Genomic DNA, 24,326 nt, shown 5'->3' on the forward strand with positions numbered 1-24,326 from the left:
ATTGATATATATCGATAGTAAATTTCAAAACTATCTGCTCTGGTTTTCTTTAAAAAACCTAGTGTAGAACTGCTGGTGAACCTTTTGCATGTCGATCGATATACATCGATAGTAAACTTTTTACACCGGTTATTTACTGAAAACTGGTGATGAATGTGTTACATTCACAACACATTCACCACTAGTTTTTTTTTTTTTTTTTTTTTTTTTTTTTCTAAAGAAAACGGATGCAATAAGTGCAAAACTTATTTGCACCAGTTTTTCAGAGAAAACAGGTGGTAATTGTACTATTATTCGCCAATGGATTTTTAAAAACCGGTGTTGTACATTTATGTTTTACTTCAGGTTTACTATAAAACCGTTGGTATATAATCGATGGTAAAAGTTATTTTTGTAGTAATATGCCACATAACTAATTTTTGTAATAAGTAGTACTTATAATGCTTAATTTTAATGACATAATAATTAAATATAAAAAGAGATGATCATATATATAACCATATATCCGGCAAATTCGTCTTGTACATGTTTTTCTTTGTTTAATAGAATTTAGTAGGCACTTTGCCTGCTATTTCACAAAAAAAAAAGTAGAAAATTTTGTAATTATTTTGTCCACGATTGACATGATTGTGTAATAAATTTATTACTAATAAAATCATCACAATCAATCTGTTGGATGAGCCAAATGTCACGTATATTTTTTGCTAAAAATATACACAATATGGTAATATTAATTATTTGCCTCATGCGTAGAGTTAAAATCTTATCGAAATTAAATGTCTGCATCATTGATCATGGCGACTAGCTAGCTAGTGATGAAGAGATGATAACCTTAGCAATTAATTAAACCGATTTTTTTATTATTAGAAAAATAAATAAAAATATATCGAAATATATAGGAGTAGGTTTCTAGAAAATTTTGAAATATAAAAAGAACGGTACCATTCAGTCCAGCTAATTTCGTCATTAATCATACAAAATCGCTAAAAAAAAATAGTCCTGCACCGAATAGTCTAACCAATCTAGTACTATTCATAATTTTTTTTTCTTCTTCATTGTTCTTCTAACCCCAAAAAACACAATGAACAGTACTAGACGGGACATGATGGACGAAGATGGGATAGGATAAACTATCCTATTCTTCCTATATTTCAAAATTTCACCGAATCCTACCCTTATTTCGATATTTTATTTATTTATTTTCTATTAATAATAAATTCAGTGAAATCCCTGCTGAGCATCAAATTTCTATGATTTTTGCCCATTTTTGTTCTCTGAATATGCAGTGCTAACTGTGCAAGCAACAGTGTGGCAAACCAAATATACTGCAATAATGGTTGAAAGCATACAAGTGTGTGCATATGGCCGCTACATGAGTTTGTGAACCCCGCACCAATGCTACCAGCGAGTCACAACGTGTCATGTGTGTGTGATCTTTGTAGATTTCATGTAGAAGGACATAGTTACTTATTTTTATGCTAACAACACATACAGAATGTCAAACGCTTAGCAAAAATAATGTGTTTATATTTTTGTACAAATGACACTAATTTTTTTGAATAGAAAAGCTTTATTTGTATTATGTTAATTTTGATATTTAAACACATATTTATTCTACAGGATCTTTTACTAATCAAAGCTTCAAGAACGTGTACGTAGCTTTCATCTGCAATTAATTGTCATTAATTAGTCAAAGTAGTGCAGTCAATTAATTCATGGCTTGAACAAATTTATGCGGCTGTCGGACAATCAAGAGGAGGTTTCACTTTGGAAAATTTAGCAATTATTGGTAGGCATAAGGCTCGCCTCCAGTCAAATTTAACCTTATAAAAAGTTGGATGAACACTACATGATTTTGACAAAAATATACGTGTGTGAACACTTTCTTAGAGCCATATGTATCACGAATTGTTGTGTCGTAGTACTGTCTTAATTAATACCTCAAAGAGTTGACGTATCCTTGTGTCTCAGTACCTTGCATATTTAATCTCAGGATATCATCGCACCAACAACACTTGGCTACTTGTATAAGTAGATGTAACTCTTTGAGAGCTTTACTGAACCATTGAGAGCTTCTCACATTAACTAAAGATGCACTATTCCTCACTCAATTTCCTCCTCCTGATCTTATTCATTCAAGCCTTCTTGGCATATTGTTGTATTGAGCATGAGAGAGATGCACTACTTGAATTCAAAGCTGGTGTCAATGATACGAGCAGTCGTTTGGCTTCATGGAGTGGTGACAAATGCTGCAACTGGGCAGGGATTCACTGCAACGATCAAACAGGTCATGTTGTCAAACTAAACCTTCGAAATATCAACTATCTAAACATCTATGGAGATTACTCCTTTGATGATTGGATCTACCATAGTTTGGTAGGCAAGATTAGCCCATCTTTGATATTTCTTAGTGATCTGAAATACTTGGATCTCAGTTGGAATAATTTTAATGGGAGTAAATTTCCAGAATTTATTGGCACATTTAGAAACTTAAAGTATCTCAACTTGTCTTATACGGGTTTATCAGGAATGATACCTCCTCAACTTGGGAACCTTTCTAGATTAATGTACTTTGATGTTAGCAATGGCTACCCATTTTTTAGTTTTATGTTGAAGACCGATACATGGTGGTTACCTAATCTGAGCTATCTAAAGCATATGGATATGTCAGGAGTTGATTTTAAAGATTCAAATGATTGGGTGGAAAGTTTGAACAAACTATCATCACTTGAAGTGTTAGTTTTGTCTGAAAATAATCTAACCAATATTCCACAATCAATTCCTTTTGTGAACTTCACCTCCCTCATAGTGCTTTACCTTACTGATCAAAACTTCAATACCACCATACCCAATTGGGTGGGTAGTTTACATAGTTTAGATGTTCTAATTCTCGAACACTGTAAACTGGTGGGGCCATATCCCGCTACACTGGGAAATCTAACTTCTCTAAACGTACTTACACTAAGTGATAATTTACTTGTTGGCATGGTACCACCACTACATGGTCTAACAAAATTAACCGACTTATCTTTATGGGGAAACAATATAGAAGGAGATATTCGAGAGTTATTATTGGGCAAGTTGTCAAAATACACATTGGGGAATCTGGAGTATTTAGATCTTTCATTAACTAACTTATCTGGAACTTTGACAGGGTGGATAACGGACATGACAAGTGTAACTCATCTTGACCTTGACAATAATAACCTAAGTGGTACAATACCAATTGATATTGGAAATTTAACAAATCTTGTTTATCTTGATCTTAGTTATAACTCCCTCACAGGACTACTATCAGAAACCCATCTAACTAGTTTGTATGTTCTTGATCTCTCCAGCAATAGTTTATCAGGGCACATTCCTTCTTGCTGGTCTAACATCAGTCACAATATAAATCTTGCAAATAATAGGCTCTTTGGAGTTCTGCCCCGCTCTTTGAGTTGTTCAATCACACTAATTGAAGTTCAGCTTGCAAACAACAGTTTAACTGGAGAGTTCCCATCTGATTTGCAATTTTGCATTGGATTACAACTGCTTGATCTTGGAGAAAATAATTTTCACGGGATAATACCAGATTGGGTAGGAGAAAGCTTTCAACAGTTGCGAATTCTAAGTTTGCAGTCCAATTTATTTTCTGGTAATATCCCATCCAAATTGACACAACTAAATAATCTACATTTCTTAGACCTTTCCAATAACTACCTTTCTGGACTTCTACCAAGAGGTTTGGATAATATTACTTCGATGAGTCGTTTGTTTCCGATGAAAATTTATTATTATTATTCTGGTCGTGTAAATACATTTACCAAAGGGTTGATTCTTGAGTATGATTATCGAGGCCTTTCATTTTTGAAGAGTATGGATTTGTCAAACAATAATCTAACCGGTGACATACCTCAGGAGATAGTTGTTCTTGATGGTTTATTAAATCTAAATTTGTCCCACAATCACTTAATAGGAAACATTCCATTTGAAATCGGAAATATGTCATCTCTAGAGTCACTCGACTTTCACAAGAACAATCTATCAGGAACTATCCCACAAAGCATATCCACTTTATACTCTTTGGAAGTGCTCAATTTTTCTTACAATAATTTATCTGGGAGCATTCCAAATGGGTATCAATTGCAGACGCTTAATGACCCATCAATTTACAGTGGCAATCCATACTTATGTGGACCTTTTCTGGGGACGAGTTGTGATAGCAGTGTGAGACTTCCTCAGAGTGATGATAACAACGACTCCAATTCAAAAATTACCGATGATAGGGGCAAGTGGTTGTATTTGTTCATCGAGTTTGGGTTTGTGGCAGTATTTCTACTGGTGTTTTTCATTCTACTATTCAAAGTAAAGTGGAGGTATACTTATTTCCAGATGGTCGATAGTATGCTTGAGAGGGTATATATATAATTATGGGTGTTATAATATGAAGACAAAAGAAATTTGGTCGCAGCCCATTTTGATTGTTTGTGGAAGAATTCATCTCCAAACCAGCATGGTACTTTTTAATTGATTAAAAGTCAAACCGTGAATTGAAGAGTCTCATCTCTGAAGCTGCTATCTTCTCGGTTAAAGAAAAAAAATAAGGATCGTCTTCAAGTTTTTTTTTTTCTAGAGTGTCTCCTTGTTTAATTCACCTAAATACATTTGATCATTTTATAGATTAGCGTATGAAATTGTAATAAAGTGCGAGAGAGTGTTATTGGCTTGATAATCTCTTTATATTGTAAAACTCATTATTATAGTGATTTTGTGCCGTGCTCCCGTGGTTTTCTCCTGAAAGAGTTTCCACGTTAAATCTTGTGTCTCTCTTTTATTTTATGAGCTTGATTGTTTGTTGTTGTTGGCTTCTTGTGTATCTTTCATATTTTTTCCATTTGATCAGGTATTAGTGTATGCTCACAAAGCGTTCGACAAAATTATTCATTGAATGCTTTTGCGATCGTTCCTAACATTTGGTATCAGAGCACCTTGGGCTTCGGCATAGGAGTGATTGAAGCTTGAGTGTGTTTAAATTTGAGTTTGTATTCATAATCATACATATGTCGTGTAGAATGGAGAAGACTATGAAATTTTAGAAGTTGAATGATAATAATTGGGCTATTTGAAAAATATTGATGGATAACTAGCTACTTGATGGTGACAGAACTAGATTTACAATTGATTGGTTGGAGTGCATAATCCATGCACATGGAGGGTTATGAATGGGAGTTGCTTGATCGAAAATATTTGACGGCTATAATACAGTGTAATGCTGATGCACATAATTTCCAATTGTCCTGCATTTATTATTTCCAGCGCATCTTTAAGTATTGTCTATAATACATAGATTTTGTATAGAATCCGGAGAACAAATAATAAATATTCATCTTAGTACTTAAAGCATTAAAGAATCATATTAATCAGCAGAAATTCCAATCAGGCTTCTCAACATATAAATTGGTAATAATACTTGACAAGAGGTTCTTGATAAAATATATCTAGATTGTATGTAGACTTTTGCTAAACCCGGAACGGGTAGAACCCGTTTTGCCCGGCCCATACCCGTTACCCGTGGTACCCGTACCCGTTGCCCGGGTACAAACGGGTAGACGGGTAGACGGGTAGACGGGTACGGGTAATAAACGGACCGGAGAACGTGATTTAAAAAATAACCCGTTATACCCGTACCCGTCTACCCGCCAACCCGTACCCGCCTACCCGTACCCCTATACCCGCCTACCCGTACCCGTACCCGTTACCCGTACCCTTTACCCGGTTGCCCGTACCCGTTACCCGTTACCCGTACCCGCCAACTTTACCCGTACCCACTTTTGAAATTCAAATTTTGAATTGTACCGCCGGTTCAAGAGGGGCCCGGTCCGGGTCAAATCAAACCCGGCCGGACCCACCCGGGTCACGTCGGTTTTTTTTTTTTTTTTTTTTTTTTTTTTTTCAAATTTTATTCCCTCTCCAATTTTTTCTTTAAATACACCCCTCTAATCCTCTTCCTCTCCACATTCTAACTCAAATTCTCAATCCCTCAAACTCAATCTCAAATTCTCATTTTTCATTATTCTCAATTTTTAAATTTATTTTTAAAAAAATATATGGTTGTAATTTAATTCATTTTACCAATACGAAAACGGAATTAGAGGTTCGCTAAACCCGTTACGGAATTACGAAGGTATCAAAATTACAAAGTTCGGCACCTCCCGCAAGATTTTTCCGCGAAATTTAAAGGTTAGATTTATTTTATGTTAGATTAATTTATTTTTGTAGAGTAATTTAAAATTTGATATTAGATTTATTGTTGTAGATAAATGTATAATTTAAATTGAATGTTAGATTTAGTTTATGATAGATTTGTTAGATTTATTTAATTTATGTTAGATTTGTTAGATTTATTGAATGTTACAATTATTTAATTTATGTTAGATTTGTTAGATGTGATTATGTGAACTTGTGAAATAATTAGATTTATTTTGAATATGTTAGATTTTATTTTTGAAATTCGGATTTATTTTTAATAGGTTAAAAAAATATGTTAGATTCATTTTTGTTAGATTAATTTATTTTTGTAGAGCAATTTAAAATTTGATATTAGATTTATTGTTGTAGATAAATGTATAATTTAAATTGAATGTTAGATTTAGTTTATGATAGATTTGTTAGATTTATTTAATTTATGTTAGATTTGTTAGATTTATTGAATGTTACATTTATTTAATTTATGTTAGATTTGTTAGATGTGATTATGTGAACTTGTGAAATAATTAGATTTATTTTGAATATGTTAGATTTTATTTTTGAAATTCGGATTTATTTTTAATAGGTTAAAAAAATATGTTAGATTCATTTTTGTTAGATTCATTTATTTTTGTAGAATATGTTAAGTAATTGTATTTATTTGTTGAATATGTTAAGTAATTGTATTTATTTTTGAATATGTTAGATTTATTTTTCAATAGGTTAGATTTTATCTTTGTTTTTTCAAATTCTTTTTTTTTTCTGTTTTTCCTATTTTTTCCCGATTTTTTTAATTTTATTTTTTTCTGTTTTTTTTAAATAAAGTTGTATTTGAAATTCATTATATAACTAGGTTAGATTTATTTGTTGAATATGTTAAGTAATTGTATTTATTTTTGAATATGTTAGTTTATTTTTAAATAGATTAGATTTTAATCATTTTATTTTTGTTTTTTCAAATTCTTTTTTTCTTCTTCTGTTTTTTCCGGATTTTTTAAGATTTATTTTTTTCTGTTTTTTTTTTAAAAGAAGTTGTATTTGAAATTCATTATATAACTAGGTTAGATTTATTTGTTGAATATGGTAAGTAATTGTATTTATTTGTTGAGTATGTTAGATTTATTTTTAAATAGATTAGATTTTATTTCTGTTTTTTTTCTGTTTTTTCCGGATTTTTTAAGATTTATTTTTTTCTGTTTTTTTTTTAAAGAAGTTGTATTTGAAATTCATTATATAACTAGGTTAGATTTATTTGTTGAATATGGTAAGTAATTGTATTTATTTGTTGAGTATGTTAGATTTATTTTTAAATATATTAGATTTTATTTCTGTTTTTTTTCTGATTTTTCCGGATTTTTTAAGATTTATTTTTTTCTGTTTTTTTTTTAAAGAAGTTGTATTTGAAATTCATTATATAACTAGGTTAGATTTATTTGTTGAATATGGTAAGTAATTGTATTTATTTATTGAGTATGTTAGATTTATTTTTAAATATATTAGATTTTATTTCTGTTTTTTTTCTGTTTTTTTTCTGTTTTTTCCGGATTTTTTAAGATTTATTTTTTTCTGTTTTTTTTTTAAAGAAGTTGTATTTGAAATTCATTATATAACTAGGTTAGATTTATTTGTTGAATATGGTAAGTAATTGTATTTATTTGTTGAGTATGTTAGATTTATTTTTAAATATATTAGATTTTATTTCTGTTTTTTTTCTGTTTTTTCCGGATTTTTTTTTAAAGAAGTTGTTTTAGTTCGGCGAACAGGATCCTCTCCGACAAACGCAGTAAATTGGGTCCACATGTTTTTGAAAGACTTGTGTGCTTGAAAGATTGGATTAATGCTGACGAGCGCAACCAACATCAAGCTCAAGAATCATCTTCTGCAGCTGATACTGAAGAAAGCGTTACCGAGCCGCAGCCTCAACCTAATTCAGATTTAGACGGTGCGGAAGAAAACGAACAATGGTATATGAATCCAAACAACTAGATAGGTAGTGTCGGTATAATTTTCTAACCTCTTTTAATATTTATGGTTATTTTAAAAAATTATAATTTCTAAACATTTCAATTAGTTTTTAAATTATTCATTTTAAAGAACAATTACTAACAAAAAAAAAGTTAGAACTCCGCCTATGTTATTTTACATAGCCGGTCCCAAGCCCGGAATAAAGGAGGAGGGTAACTTTTATTTTTTAATCTATTGTTTTCAAATTATTCATAATTATTTTTAATGTAATAAATTAATTTAAGATATTATTATTTATAATTTATTGTTTTAATTATAATGAGAATTTGAAAATAAAATAAAATGACTTACTTAAAGAAATAAATAAATAGATTTGTACTTAGCCGTATAAATATACAAATTTTCGTACGAATAATTTTTATATATAAGGTACAAATTTTATTCATTTATAAATTATAAAGACGCGACTTGATAATTTCATGTATATATATATACTCTATTTGATATCGAACTATTCATATTATAAAAATCGAATTATAAACACGTAATAATATTTATACGACACTGTAAAAAAAACAGAAAAAAAATATTAAACAAAACAGGAAAAAAAAACAGAAACAAAGACAGAAAAAATAAAAAAACGGAAATACAAAACTGAAAAAAAAAACTGAAAAAAAAAAACTGAAAAAAAACAGAAAGAAAAACAGAAAAAAAAAACAGAAAAAAAAACGGAAAGAAAAACAGAAAAAAGAACAAGGAAAAAACAGAAAAAAAAAAAAAAAAATTGGGCGGACCGGACCCGTACCCAGATACCCGGACCCGTACCCGCGGTACCCGTACCCGTCAACCCGCAACGGGTACGGGTAATAAACGGACCGGATATACATTTTTGGAAATTTACCCGTCTACCCGTTACGGGTTTTACCCGTACCCGACCTACCCCTTTACCCGTCCTACCCGTTACCCGTAACGGGCAACCCGGAACGGGTCACGGGTTACCCGTTAGCAAAAGTCTAATTGTATGTATGAAATTAATTTCTATATATCTATATCTTTTTCCAAGGGCCATTAAATCAGCCTGAAGCTCAAATTTGATAAAATATTCTCTACTTATATATTAATTATTTATTTCTTAATAAAATATATTAGGCATACATGCATACTTTAAATTGTGTTCTTTTATCATCGCTATAATATTTTTTTAGTACGTAACATAAAATCAAATCGGTCTGGCTTCGAATTTTACTTTTGTATGCTTCATGAGTTGCTTAACATTAATTACGAAATTATATGAATGAAACTTTTTAAATTATTTACATATATTTTTATATAAAAAAGACTTTTTGTGGCTAGAAATATGAGTTTCCAATCTAATTTAGCTCATTTCAACTAAGACATCTGATTCCGATTTTTAGATTCTCACTTTACGAACATCATGTTGATCCTGATTCTGATTCTGATGTTCGGAATCATGAATTTTGCTGCACAACAGAAAATGTAACTAAAAGCTCTAATTTTGTTATTGCTTTTATATTGCTTGCCCTTTTTAAAGGATGAATGATGGACTTATTATTACTGGTCAATATTTATTAGTTACACAACAAAAAATACAAATCGTTGTCCTCGATCTAGTCCTCTTTTCATTGTATAAATTCAAATGAATTCAAAAGTCGGCTATTTTAAGACATTAATGTATGATGTATCTCCTTCTGAAATTTTTATTAATATCCTCAATTAAAAAATTACACAAATATCCTCATTTTTTATTTTTGAAAATGGCCCAACCGTCAGATTCGTGGCTGTTCACTTCGGAAGAGAATTGCCAGGAATCCTCTCTTCACATATCTACCTCTCTGGAAGGGAAATTGAACCCTATTAAAACCGTCTACTCAAATGTAAACGACTTAAAAGACTTCTAAGAAGAAATGGATTTCAGAGTTAACGGAGAAGTCTATTTTTTTCCTCTAAATTGAAAAAGACTATACAAACTATTCCATAGTGAACGATTTGTATGAAGATGAGAAATCATAATTAGCAGGTAGATGGAATCAGAAAATTAAGCTTGCATGCGGAAAGTACTTGATTGGGTCTCAACGCGTGAATAGTAAATTGATGGTATATGGCTGTGAATAGTGAAAACTGGGCTTAAAAAAGGAACCAGGCCCAAAATTCATCCAGAAAGGATTTTCTACGATCGGTATCAGCGACCGGCGTTGATACCGGTCTCTGATGCGAAATTTTTCCAAAAAATAAAAAAAATTCACTTTTCTTCAGGCGACCAGCGGCATCAGCGACCGGCGTCATAACCGGTCTCTGAAAGTTTTTTTTTTTTGTTAATGTCGCTGAAAAAAAATAAAAAAAACGCGCGCCACTCCGCCAGCCCAAATCAAAACCCAGCAGAAGAGTAACTGCGATGAGGCTTACAGCGACCGGGCTTTCAGCGACCGGAATATTAGATCAGCGACCGTTTAACCCTATCTGAGACCGGCGACTCAACTTTCTGCGACTGGAATCCCGGTCGCAGAAAGTCCTTTCTGCCGTAGTGATAACGGGCCTGCAATTAATTTTCCAAACCAATGCCTGTTGACGAAGGCAAGCTCAGGTTCTGCAAACGTTTTGAGTCCAGGCTAAAAATCACAGGAACCAGTCGAGATGTCTGCGCATTAGGCCGTCAAAAATAGACAAAGGTTTTGGACAAGTGTTTGTTTGGAGGATTGAATAACCACTTTGTTCTAAAAATCCATCTTACAAGTGCTAATGTTAGCTGGTTTACGGCTTCTGTTATCAAAACTGTTTGCAATGAAGGTGTGCGATGAAAATCCCAAGTGACTAATGGAATAGTTGGATGGAAGAATTGAGGGTGAAAAAATAGTATCAAAAGAAGAAAGACCGAAAAAAAAAAATTAAATAGTTAATGACAGCAAGACTGTTGGGGGGCTAACTCTTAAGCGATATAGATATGTGGTTTAAATTTAGAGGCATATTTTAAAGTTATGCCTATAGTTAATCTGGCCTGATTAATCCGCATTTGTTAAAATAATTAAGCCTAAACCCCTTATTCTATTTTGGGCCTCAACCAAACAGGCAAACACCACTTCTCTGGAAGTGAAACAACCCAATTAAAACCACATAACACTATTATCAACCCAATAAAAATAATATATTATAAAAAAGGAAAAAAAGATCGCCAGTTCAACCGCATAACACTATTGGTCAATTATCAACCAAATGCATCACTACAAATTAAATATTTATAATTAGAACTAGCTATTCATTTTGGCTTAATAAATTCATCTGGTGCATATTTTCCTATAAAAATCATTTAAATTTGTCTCAAAGCATGTACTAGCTAAGAACTATCTAATTTTGTATTTCTTAACGTGTTATATGAAACTTATTTAGGCTGTTCTTTTATTCATAACATTAAAAATATAAAGAAATTAAATATGTAGGATCGTTTTTACAAAATATCTAAAACTAAAAAGGCCTTAAAAAATCCTTATTTTCTATTGCACATGGTGCGTTTCCATTGGTGTTCCTAGTGTCTAATCCTTTGTAGAAATATGTACTGATAATTATTTTATGGTGGAGAAATATATGATCATTGACTGATATGATTCAATACTGGTTACATGAAAGTTTGTTTTTTGCAAAGGCTGAAGGTGGAAAGATAATTGAGAAAATGGCCACCATAGATGTGCGATATCTATGCAGCTGGTGGATCGAAGCAAACCCGGATGACAGTCAACCTCCTTGATTGTTTTAATTTCTCTGGAAATGAAAATGAACCCAATTAAAACCGTCTACTCATCATGATTTTTTTTTCACGTTACGATTTATATTTTCTATTTCACATGTTGCGTTACCAGTTGTAATTCCAGTGTCTAAATTTTTTCCTAAGGTTAATATTTTTATAAACATGATTAATTATAAAAAAGAAATAAATTATCAATTATTTGGCCAAAATCCAGCTAATGTTAATTGTGAAATATCATATTCATTTACCAATTTAAAATTCAAAAGTAAATTTGTAGATATGTTATTGATCACGTAGATTATAACCAAATAAATTTTATGCAATTTAAGTATTGTTTCATGATCGATGCATGAAGAACTACTAATTTTAAGCCGTTGAAATTTTAAGTTACTTAATATGCAATGAAACATAATCCAAATTAATTTCATTCTATTTTATAGATATATCATGTTTATAATATTGTACTTAATTTAAGCTTCATTTAAAAGATTATTAAAACTTTTAGAATAAAGTAATATTAAGAGTAATTCCCCGTCATAAATATATCAATATACCCATCCACATCTATACAAAAAAGCTGTTGAAAGTTCTGTTCCGCACAATCACCAGACTAAACAAAATGGACATGTGTGTATTCTATGGTTATATAGTAAACATAAAGTAGGTAATTAAATTAGTATCTTGGTCAAATATATTTTGTATATTCAAATATAATTAAGCACAACATTCGAGAGAAAATTTAGTACAACATTTCTTAATACACTTTTTGCTATGAATTTTAGTTTTGATAATATGTATATTTATTTATAGCTATTAGTACAAAAACTTATTTTATGATAAATTTAATCTATTTCATTAAGGTAATTAACCTTTTACTTTCATATCCATATTATATTTGAATTTGTTAAGATTTAAATCTGTATCTAAATATAAAAAGTAAAGCGGATATCAATATAAGTTAATTTGATCACTATCCAATCCGTTTTCACCTAAAAATCGCGTTAGGGCCCATCATTTCCTCCTACACGTTTTGACTTGAGGTCATCTAATTTAGTCACAGTCTGAGTCTCTCTCAGAAAATGATCGGACACCGGTTATATGTATTGTCCTATTAGATGACCTCAAGTCAAAAAGTGTAACAGGAATCAAATGAAGGGACCTCAAGTCTAAAGGTGTATTACCACTATTCGATTCGTTTCATTTAGTCTTTAATTACATGTATCTTAATTTTGACTTGGGTCATCGATCTAACTTCATTGTCCAGTCGGCAGCTACAAGAATTTTCCCCTTTTTGTAGTAGGAGAAAATGTTATTTTTAAGAAGAGGAAGGGTTCATGAAAATGAAATCGTATTTTCTGACACCCTTAATTATTTTTAACGGCAGACTTACGAAAATAGTAGTGTATGGAAATCCTTGTTGTTTGCACATGAAAATGCTTCCTATCCACTCTTAGAAATAATTATGCATGACTCATGATCCACCAAACAGATCATTTATTATATTTTATGGGAGGTTCATGGAAATATATACCTCACTGATCCATGTCCTTAGAAATACTTTTGCATGACCCATAACCTGCCAAACAGATCAAATGTTATATTTTATATGAAGTTAATAGAAATATCTCGCTCCATGCCTTTGGAAATAAGTGGAAAGTTGGGAGACATGTTATTTCTATGAGCAACTCTTAAAATTATTTTGTTTAATCTGTTTATATTATTTTAAGTGAAAATTCATGAAAATACTGGAGCACTAATTAAGTCAGATACTTCGAAGAATACGAATCCAGTTCTGTATAGTTAATTCACTGTACTCATTCTATTGTTCCTTTTATATATGCTCCGAAATTATTAATTTTACCATTCAGAAAAAAAAAAATAGCCACGAATTGAGAAATTCTATTTTTGACACTGGCCACACTAACTTGAAGTTGCCGACAACAATTTTTTATTTATTTTCAGCAGCTTTGACCACACTATTTTGTGTGTTGACCAAATTGGAGTGTTCTGATTCGCCAAAAAAAGTTAGGGCCCTACAAACTTTAGCTGCAGCGTTTGGAGTACGAGACATATATAATGTTTAATTTGATCAAAAGTAGAATTTTCATTAATTCGTTCTATTTATCTTTTTTTTTCGAATGGCAAAAATAAAAATTTGGATATAATGTTTAATTTTCGTTTTGAGCCACATATATATTTAACTGGAGAGAACCAAAGAAATTTCATAGGAAACCAAACCACATAATTTTTGCAATAAGCAGTAGTAGTTAGAACGCTTAATTTTAATGACATAATAGTCGAACGCCATCCGTAATAAGAGCATCTACATCCCTAAAACTCAGCAGAGTTTCTAAATAACTGTTAACTACTTTTTATAAATTATGGTCTCTAAAATTTCCAACTCTCACATCTCTGAAACTCATTTTAGAATTTCTATGAAGCCACGTCAACAACAAATTAAAAAGGAGAAACAATTTGAGCCAATCATTTGGCCAACATAGAGTTTATAAACAGTTTCTTAATAAGAAACTTTCCTGCATAGTTTCTAAATAAGAATCTCTTCCACATCACTGAAACCGGATTAGAAACTGCCACATCAGCTTAGAAACTCTAATAGTTTCAGGGATGTAGATGCTCTAAGTAGTAGTAGTTATAATGTGCACTGCTGATGGTATATTAATTAACGGCATATATTTTGAGCCGATGGCATATGTATATACCTTTTCTATCTGGTCGATAAGTAACGGTTCGGAATCCGATGGTAGAATGCAATTGCAAGCTATACTGAAATGTTTTTTTTTGTAGTAGTGTAAGCTTTTTGAAAAGGACTCCAAAATAGGTACAATTAATTTTTTGTTGCACATGTTAAATTAATTTAATTTGTGATTTTAATATTACAAAATGTACTGATATAAGTTACTGTAATTACTAGTATGCAAGGCGTACATTTTGGGGACAAGAAAGGATACATTAGTCTTGGAAATTGTTTCTGCTTTTGAGAAGGCTTGTGGCAAGGTTTTCCTTTTATTATATTTATAAAGAAAAAATTCCTGCTGCTAATTATTAATTGTCTTACAACTGTTCATTTGATGTTTACTTTATTTTTTTTATTTTTTGACCACATTTCATGTGAGAAAAAATTTCTAATTTGGATTTGTCTCTTTTGAAGAACAAAGAAAACTGTTATGTACCAGTTAAAAGAAAAGTTAATATGTATGTAATTAAAGAATGTGCTTTAGATATGTATGAGAATATGGTGACCTATTTTTTGTCCTTTTTTTATTTGTTGTTGTTTTCTTTACTGTTATTTATTATTTATCTCTTCTTTTTTTGTGTTTTTTATTTTTATTTATATATATATTTTTTAATTCTGGGTGAAATGTTAATAAAATAAGTCTCTTCATATTCTATTAAATTTATATTGTCTTCGTTGCAATGTACGGACACGATACTAGTATCTATATAATATATAACGAGGAGGGTTCAAATGTACCATCATGTTGGTGCTCCAATATGCTCTACATGGACTACATCATTTATCTCCATTTTCAAAGTCCAAACAGTCGATCCGAACCGTTCAACATGATCTTCATAATAAAATATGCTTAGAGACCAAATTTTATATTTTTTAGAATTTTTTTTACTATTTTTTAAGATAGACACAAATCAATTTTTTAAGGAGATTCTGAACCATCCGATAAAGTCATATTGTACCTATCTAAAAAAATATAAAATTTGGTCTCCAAGCATATTTTATTATTAAGATCATGTTGAGCGGTTCGGATCGACTGTTCGGACTAAGAAAATGAAGACAAAATATATGAAGCATATTGGAGCACCAAAATGATGATACATTTGAACCCTGCTCATATATAATATATGTTGATTTATTACTTAAATGCATGAATCGACCAGGGCACTTGAACCCGTACTGTGCGCTTATTACTGGAACCAATACATTGATTGATTTATTGCTTGAATGCTTAGGTTATATTATTGCTTGTAAAATTGATGCCCATTCTGTAATTGAATATATATGTATTATCCCTTGAATGTATTGTTGAGTTTGGCTAGTATAACATCAGTGTCATTTCAGTTTATATAACACCAATTCCAAAACCTATTGAATCGATTTCAAACGGTGAATCCAAACCGTTCAAACCGATCTACTTCATTAGTTGTGCATTTACATGTAAAATTTATAACTTTTTGAATTTATTTGATATTAAGTCAAGCTGTCAAGTGTGTGATTTTTTAAGTTAATTTTAATACATTAATTTTTCAATATTTTTACCACTTGATTTGATACTAAAATAACTCAAAAATATAAAAAATTTGCATGTAAACGCATCACTCATAAAGTAAATTGGTTTGAACAGTTTGGATTAGTCATTTAAAGTCTATTCAATCAATTTTGAAGTTAGTGTCATGTGACACCGATGTCATACTAGCCGGACTCTGTATTGCTTGTATAACAATTATTAAATAAAGTTCAAGCAATAAATGTTATATGGTTATTTTTTCTGTTTATTTTATACATTCTGAACATGTCCCATGGACGTTTTGATGTGGTGCCTTGTGAGCATAAATGTCACCAAAGTGGTGAAACTAGAATAATTGAAAATATAAGTAATTTTCCCCCATAAATATATCAATATACCCGTCCACATCTATATATACTAAAAAGTTGTTGAAAGTTCTCTTCCTCACAATCACCAGACTAAACAAAATGGATGTGTATTCTATGGTTAGTAAACATAAAGTAGGTAAATTAGTATCTTGGTCAAATATATTTTGTATATTCAAAGATAATTAAGCACAACATTTCATAATATAATTTTTGTTATGAATTTTAGTTTTGATAATATGTATATTTATTTAGAGATATTAGTACAAAAACATTATTTTATGATGAATTTAATCTATTTCATAAAATTTAAGTAACATTGCATTTTCATATCAGAATTATATTTGAATTTGTTAAGATTTAAATCTGTATCTAAATATAAAAATTAAAGCGGATATCAATATAAGTTTGATTACTATCCAATCCGTTTTCACAGAAACCAAAAAAAAAAAAAATCCGTTTTCACCCAAAAAACGTGTTATTAGGGCCCATCATTTTCCTCCCACACGTTTTGACTTGAAGTCATCTAATTTAGTCACAGTCTTTGTCTGTCTCAGAAAATGATAACTCAATTTCAGTTTGGTTTCTTCATTTTCTATTTATCGGACACCGATTATAAATATTGTCCTATTAGATGACCTCAGGTCAAAAGGTGTAAGAGGAATCAAATGATGGTACCTCAAGTCTAAAGGTGTATTATCATTATCCGATTCGTTTCATTTAGTCTTTTATATGTATCTTTTGACTTGGGTCATCAATCTAACTCCATTGTCCGGGGGTCTGGATCCCCTAAAGTAACCCAACTTTTGGGTTTTGGGTTTTGGATCGAGACCGTCTGATTCGAATCTGTCGCTCAAGATTGCTTTGGAATTCAGATTTCTTGCTCGGGATATGTGTACTCCACTTTGGATGGATTGTTACGGATTCGAATCGGACGGTCCCGATTTAAAATCCAATAATTGGGTTACTTTACTAGATCTGAACTCATTGTCCGGTCGACAGCGCTACTAGAATAATTTTCCCTTTTTGCAAGGGGAGAAAATATTATTTTCAAGAGGAGGAAGGGTTTATGGAAATGAAATTGTAATTTCTGACACACTTAATTATTTTCAACAAAAGACCTATAAAAATAGTAACGCATGGAAATCCCTATTGTTTCCACATGAAAATACTTTTTATTCACCTTTGGAAATAATTTTGTATGACTCATGACCCGCTAAACAGACTATTTATTGGGTCTGTCTAAATTGCTGCTGGCAGCATTTCAGCAGAGGTGCTGCCGGGGCTATATTTAGCTGTGTGATGTCCAAACAACAAATCCAAACCGTTAGATGTTTAATCTATATTATAATCTACTTGGAGACCAAATTTTACATTTTTTGGAATTTTTTTACTATATATTAAGCTGGTTTGAAAACCGCTGATTTCAATGCTGCAGAAATTTATTAAAATCAGCGGTTTTCAAACCAGCTTAATATATAGTAAAAAAATTCCAAAAAATGTAAAATTTGGTCTCCAAGTAGATTATAATATAGATTAAACATCCAATGGTTTGGATTTGTTTTTTGGACATCACAAAACAGAAAAATGGGTGGCAGCACCGCCGATAGAAATGCTGCCGGCAGCAAATTAGCCACAGCCCTATTTATTATATTTTATTAGAGGTTCATGGAAATAGTTCGCCCCATGCTCTTGGAAATAATTTTGCATGATCCATGATCCGCTAAACAGATCAAATATTATATTTTATTAAAAGTTTATGAAAATTAGGGCTGTAAAAAATTCCTCGAAAGAGTTAACAGGGTTAAATTAAGCGATTTAGATTGACTATTTAAATTTTAAAAATAAAGTTATGAATTCACTAACACGAACCGATCCGTACTTTATCACCATAGCCTCACTCAAACAAAAATAATCATATTAATAGTGAGTCATTATGCTGGTAGCTACTACCATGTTTTTAAAAAAAAAAAAAAAAAAATTGTGAGCCATTATTATAATTCGAAGGATGTATCCATAAAAGTCCCAACATTATTATAATTCTTAATTTTATTTTCGTAATGAGAGTTAATTAACGGGGAGAAAGAGTTAACAGGGTTAAAGGTCGTTTTAATTTACTAATCAAAAGTTAATAATTAATTAATTAAGATTATTTCAATTAAACCAAAATGAGGGGAAATAGGAAAGGATTTCAAATTTAGATGGGGAAATAAGATATATTGTGATTTTGATGGGGAAATTGGATATAAGTTTTGATGGGTACATGAACAATTCATCCATTATTTATGGTGGAGAAATATATGATCGTCGGCTGATGAGATGATTTAATACTGGTGTACATGGAAGGTTGCTTTTTGCAAAGGCTGAAGGTGGAAAGATAATTGAGGAAATTGCCACCATAGATATGCGAGATCTGTGCAGCTGGTGGAAGCAAACAAGGATGACAGTCAACCTCCCAGAGATGTCTCACGCGCGTGTAGATGTGCTCGTCGGTTTGGTTTAGTTAAAACTGAAATAATTAGATATTGTTTGATGATGTATTTGTTGAGATTTCATGTGTATGTCTATATGGTGAGGAGTTAAAAAATTTCTATCACCACTTGGTTCAATACAAAAAGAATCTTATTTATATGACAATAGCAAATGAGATTTTATCTTAAGTATTTTAACAAACAATTAATTTTCACTAAATAGAATAAATAAATTTCATCTACTTTATTGCTAGAGAGGATGTAGATTATTTTTTTGTAGAAATGTCACTAAAATTTTCCATTAATATAAGTAAATTTTGATATTTAAACACTTATTTTTCCTACATGATCTTTAACTAGTCAAAGCTTAAGAATGTGTAGCTTTCATCTGCAATTAAATGTCATTAATTAGTCAAAGCACTGCAGTCATTTCATCACTTGAACAAATTTATGTGGTTGTCGGACTCTCAAGAGGAGGTTTCAGTATGAAAAATTCAGCATTTGAAGTCTCTGGTCAAAATAATAATACTTTATCAATTACATTGCCGTGAAAAAACTGCTTTCTATTTTGATCCATTAATAATGTAAGGCATCATGACCGACAGATCAAAAGTATTGAGTTGCAATTTTATTTATAAAATTAAGCATTCGACTTCAATTTATTCCTTCCGCTCCATACAAAAACAATCTATAAAAAAAAGTCATCAAAGATTAAATAAGCATAAGGCTCGCCTCGAGTCAAATTTAATCTTATAAAAAGTTGGATGAGCCAATTGTCTGGTATATTTTTGCTAAAAATATACACAAGATTGTAATATTAATTAATTGCCTCATGCATATATTTAAATTAATCTTATCGAAATTAAATGTCTGCATCATTGATCATGGCGACTAATCAAGAGATGATAGCCTTAGCATCAAATACCTGCCTAGTTAGATAATTACTCCAGAATGTTTTTCAACTTCATCAAATTTCTATGATATTTGCCCATTTTTTTCTCTGAATATGTAGTGATAACTGTGCAAGCTACATGAGTTTTTGCACCCCGCTACCAATGCGCGTGCTAAAATAATTTGTTTATATTTTTGTAATAATGACACTAAAATTCCATTAGAAGAGCTTTACTTATATAAGTAAAATTTTGATATTTAAACACAAGTGAGGCTATGGTAATTTGCAATGCGTGGATCGTTCCATGAATTGGATTCATATATCCGTCTTTAAAGTCCAAATTATTGATCTGAACTGCTCAACATTATTATCATATAAAAATATACTTGAAGACTAAATTTTATGTTTTTTTGAATTTTTTTTTACTATTTGGTAGGTAAAAAATCACTGCTTTCGGATGGTCCAGAATTTTTAGATCAAGTGAGTTTTTTATTGTTCCAAAAAAATATTAAAGAAATTCTAAACAATATACAATTTTTGTAATCTTTAAACACTAATTATTTTTCCTACCGGATCTTTTACTAATCAAAGTTTCAAGAACGTGTCGCTTTCATTCGCAATTAATTGTCATTAATTAGTCAAATTAAAGTAGTGCAGTCAATTCATCACTTGAACAATTTTATGCGGTTGTCGAACAATCAAAAGGAGCTTTCACTATGGAAAATTCAACAATTGAAGTCTCTGGTCAAAATCATAATACTTTATCAATTACATTGCCGTACAAACATTGCTTTTCTAATTTGATTCATTAATAATGTAAGGCATGACCAACACATCAAAAGTATTAAGCTGCAAATTATTTGTACATGTATGTCATTTGTTAAAAAAAAATGGTATAATTTCTGATTAAGTACCATTTATATATATGCTAGTACCATAGAATATTATTTATAAAAGCATTCGACTTTAAGAATTTATTCCTTCCGCTCCATACAAAAACAATATATAAAATAATTCATCAAAGATTAAATAATATAACAGTCGGATTAGTGTTTTTTTATTTAGAATTAACATTTGTATTCTCGAAATAAATCTTGTAGAACATTGCACTGGATTAATAATTAGTAAGCATAAGGCTCGCCTCCAGTCAAATTTAATCTTATAAAAAGTTGGATGATCACTACATGATTTAACAAAAATATACGTGTGTGAACACTTTGTTACAGCCATAAGTATCATGAATTGTGGTGTCGTAGTACTGTCTTAGTACCTTGCATATTTAATCTCACGATATAATGGCACCAACAACACCTAGCTACTTGTATATATAAGTAGGTGCAACTAGAAGACTTAACTGAACCATTAATTGAGAGCTTCTCACATTAACTAAAGATGCACTATTCCTCACTCAATTTCCTCCTCCTCTTATTCATTCAAACCTTCTTGACAAATTGTTGTATTGAGCGTGAGAGAGAAGCATTTCTTGAATTCAAAGCTGGTGTCAGTGATACGAAAAGTCGTTTGGCTTCATGGAGTGGCGAACAATGCTGCAACTGGGCAGGGATCCGATGTAACAATCAAACAGGTCATGTTGTCAAACTAAACCTTCGAAATACCAAACCTTATAATCTGGACAATATGTATATAATTGGAGATGGCTACTATGATTGGATCTACCATAGTTTGGTAGGCAAGATCAGCCCATCTTTGATATTTCTTAGTGATCTAAAATACTTGGATCTCAGCTTTAATAATTTTAATGGGAGTAAATTTCCAGAATTTATTGGCGCATTTAGAAACTTAAAGTATCTCAACTTGTCTCATACAGGCTTATCAGGAATGATATCTCCTCAACTTGGAAACCTTTCTAGATTAATCTACTTTGATTGTAGCAATGGCTACCCATTTTCTAGTTTCATGTTGAAGACCGATACATGGTGGTTACCTAATCTGAGGAATCCAAAACATATGGAAATGTCACGAGTTGATTTTAAAGATTCAAATGATTGGGTGGAAACTTTGAACAAATTATCATCACTTGAAGTGTTAGTTTTGTTCGAAAACAATCTAACCCATATTCCACAATCAATCCCTTTTGTGAATTTCACCTCCCTCAAAGTGCTTTATCTTTCTAATCAAAACTTCAATACCATCATACCCCATTGGGTGGGAAATCTAACTTCTCTAAACAAACTTACACTCCGTAACAATTCACTTATTAGCATGGTACCACCACTGCATAGTCTAACAAAATTAACCGACTTATCTTTACGTTGGAACAATATAGAAGGAGATATTCGAGAGTTATTATTGGGCAAGTTGTCAAATTACACATTGGGGAATCTGGAGTATTTGGATCTTTCATCAACTAACTTATCTGGAACTTTGACAGGGTGGATAACAGACATGACAAGTATAACTCATCTTAACCTTTGGAATAATAACCTAAGTGGTACAATACCAATTGATATTGGAAATTTAACAAATCTTGTCCATCTTAATCTTGGTATTAACTCCCTCACAGGATTACTATCAGAAACTCATCTAACTAGTTTGTTAAAACTAAAATATTTATACCTCGACGAAAACAACATAACTATTTTGGTTGATAGTGATTGGACCCCTTCTTTCCAACTGAATAGAATCTATTTGAGTTCATGCAAACTAGGGCCAAAATTTCCCTCTTGGCTCCGAAGACAAGTAGAAGTTAAGGTTCTATACCTCACAGACACGGGAATTGATGATAGTATACCCCATTGGTTATGGAGTTTATCTTCACTTAGCCTCCTTGATTTGTCAACAAACTTACTTAGTGGGAAGTTACCAGCCAGCTTGATACATATGACCGAACTCGTGTATATGGATTTGAGTAATAATCGGCTTGAGGGAAAAATACCATTTCTTCCTACAAGTTTGTATGAACTAGATCTTTCCAATAACTCCTTCTCGGGACAACTGCGTAAAAGCCGTAAGTCACCATATAAGAATAAACCGATCGTCTCGAACAATAACACTGTTGAAATTGTAGAGTTGTTTCCTTGCGGATTAACTAGTTTGGTTTCTCTTGATCTCTCGAGTAATAGTTTATCAGGGCGTCTTCCTCCTTGCTGGTCTAACATCAGTGGCGTAGTAAATCTTGCAAATAATAGGCTCTCTGGAGTTTTGCCCAATTCTTTGAGTTGTTCAGTCACACTAATAGAGGTTCAGCTTGCAAAAAACAGTTTAACTGGAGAGTTCCCATCTGATTTGCAATTTTGCAGTGGATTACGATTGCTTGATCTTGGAGAAAATAATTTTCACGGGATAATACAAGATTGGGTAGGAGAAAGCTTTCAGCAGTTGCAAATTCTAAGGTTGCAGTCCAATTTATTTTCTGGTAATATCCCATCCAAATTGACACAACTCAATTATCTACGAGTCTTAGATCTTTCAAATAACTACTTTTATGGACCATTGCCAAGAGGCTTGGATAATTTTACTTCGATGAGTCGTTTGTTCTTGTTGAACAATTATTATAATTCTTATTGGAGAATAAATGCAATTACCAAAGGGTTGATCCTTGAGTATAATTCTCGAGGCCTTTCATTTTGGAGGAGTATGGATTTATCAAACAATAATCTAACTGGTGAAATACCACAGGAGATAGTTGTTCTTGATGGTTTATTGAATCTAAACTTGTCCCACAATCATTTAATAGGAAACATTCCGCTTGAAATTGGAAATATGACATCTCTAGAGTCACTCGACTTTCACAAGAATAACCTATCAGGGACTATTCCACAAAGCATATCCACTTTATACTCTTTAGAAGTGCTCAATTTTTCTTACAATAATATATCTGGGAACATTCCAAATGGGCATCAGTTGCAGACGCTTAATGACCCATCAATCTACAGTGGCAATCCATACCTATGTGGACCCCCACTAGAGAAGAGTTGCGCTAGCAGTGGGAGACTTCCTCAGAGTGATGGTAATAACGATTCCAATTCAAAAATTACTAATGATAGGGACAAGTGGTTGTATTTGTTCATCGAGTTTGGGTTTGTGACAGGATTTTTAGTGGTGTTTTTCATCCTATTATTCAAAGTAAAGTGGAGGTATACTTATTTTCAGATGGTCGATAGTATGCTTGAGAGGTATATGTTATGGATGTTATAATGTGGAAGACAAAAGAAATTGGGTCGTAGTCCATTTTTGTTGTTTGTGGCGGAATTCATCTTCAAACCGCCACTGTACTCTTCAATTGATTAAAAGTCAAACCGTGAGTTAAATGGTCTCATCTGTGAAGCTGCTCTCTTCTATGCTAAAAAAGAAGGCTCCTCTTCAAGTTCTTCTCTAGAGTTTTTTCTTTTGTTTAATTCACCCAAATACACTTTGATAATAGCA

At 31.5% G+C, this 24,326-nt stretch overlaps 1 protein-coding gene and 1 pseudogene across 2 annotated transcripts in view; both read left to right on the plus strand.

Annotated features, from left to right (window-relative positions):
• The window catches only part of LOC144567137 (receptor-like protein EIX2), a 31,862-nt pseudogene extending 26,606 nt beyond the window's left edge, over window positions 1-5,256 (plus strand). The window contains exon 3 of the transcript XR_013515357.1: window positions 4,696-5,256. The product of XR_013515357.1 is annotated as a receptor-like protein EIX2 (transcript). The remainder of the gene's footprint in view (window positions 1-4,695) is intronic.
• Window positions 2,041-24,254, plus strand: LOC144569647 (uncharacterized). The gene is made up of 2 exons (XM_078320110.1): window positions 2,041-4,398; window positions 24,077-24,254. Exons 1-2 carry the CDS (start codon window positions 2,092-2,094, stop codon window positions 24,125-24,127), a joined length of 2,358 nt encoding a protein of 785 aa, XP_078176236.1. The 5' UTR covers window positions 2,041-2,091; the 3' UTR covers window positions 24,128-24,254.
• The last annotated feature ends 72 nt before the right edge of the window (window positions 24,255-24,326 follow it).

The sequence above is a fragment of the Carex rostrata genome, chromosome 2, assembly GCF_964058835.1.
Source record: "Carex rostrata chromosome 2, lpCarRost1.2, whole genome shotgun sequence".
NCBI classification, from domain to species: domain Eukaryota; kingdom Viridiplantae; phylum Streptophyta; class Magnoliopsida; order Poales; family Cyperaceae; genus Carex; species Carex rostrata.

Bases quoted from the DNA above. Each gene is read 5' to 3' on its own strand.
- LOC144569647 (XM_078320110.1), top strand. From the start codon at position 2,092: ATGCACTATTCCTCACTCAATTTCCTCCTCCTGATCTTATTCATTCAA. The intron at 4,399-24,076 runs GTATATATATAA...TATGCTTGAGAG, and splicing joins TCGATAGTATGCTTGAGAGG to GTATATGTTATGGATGTTAT.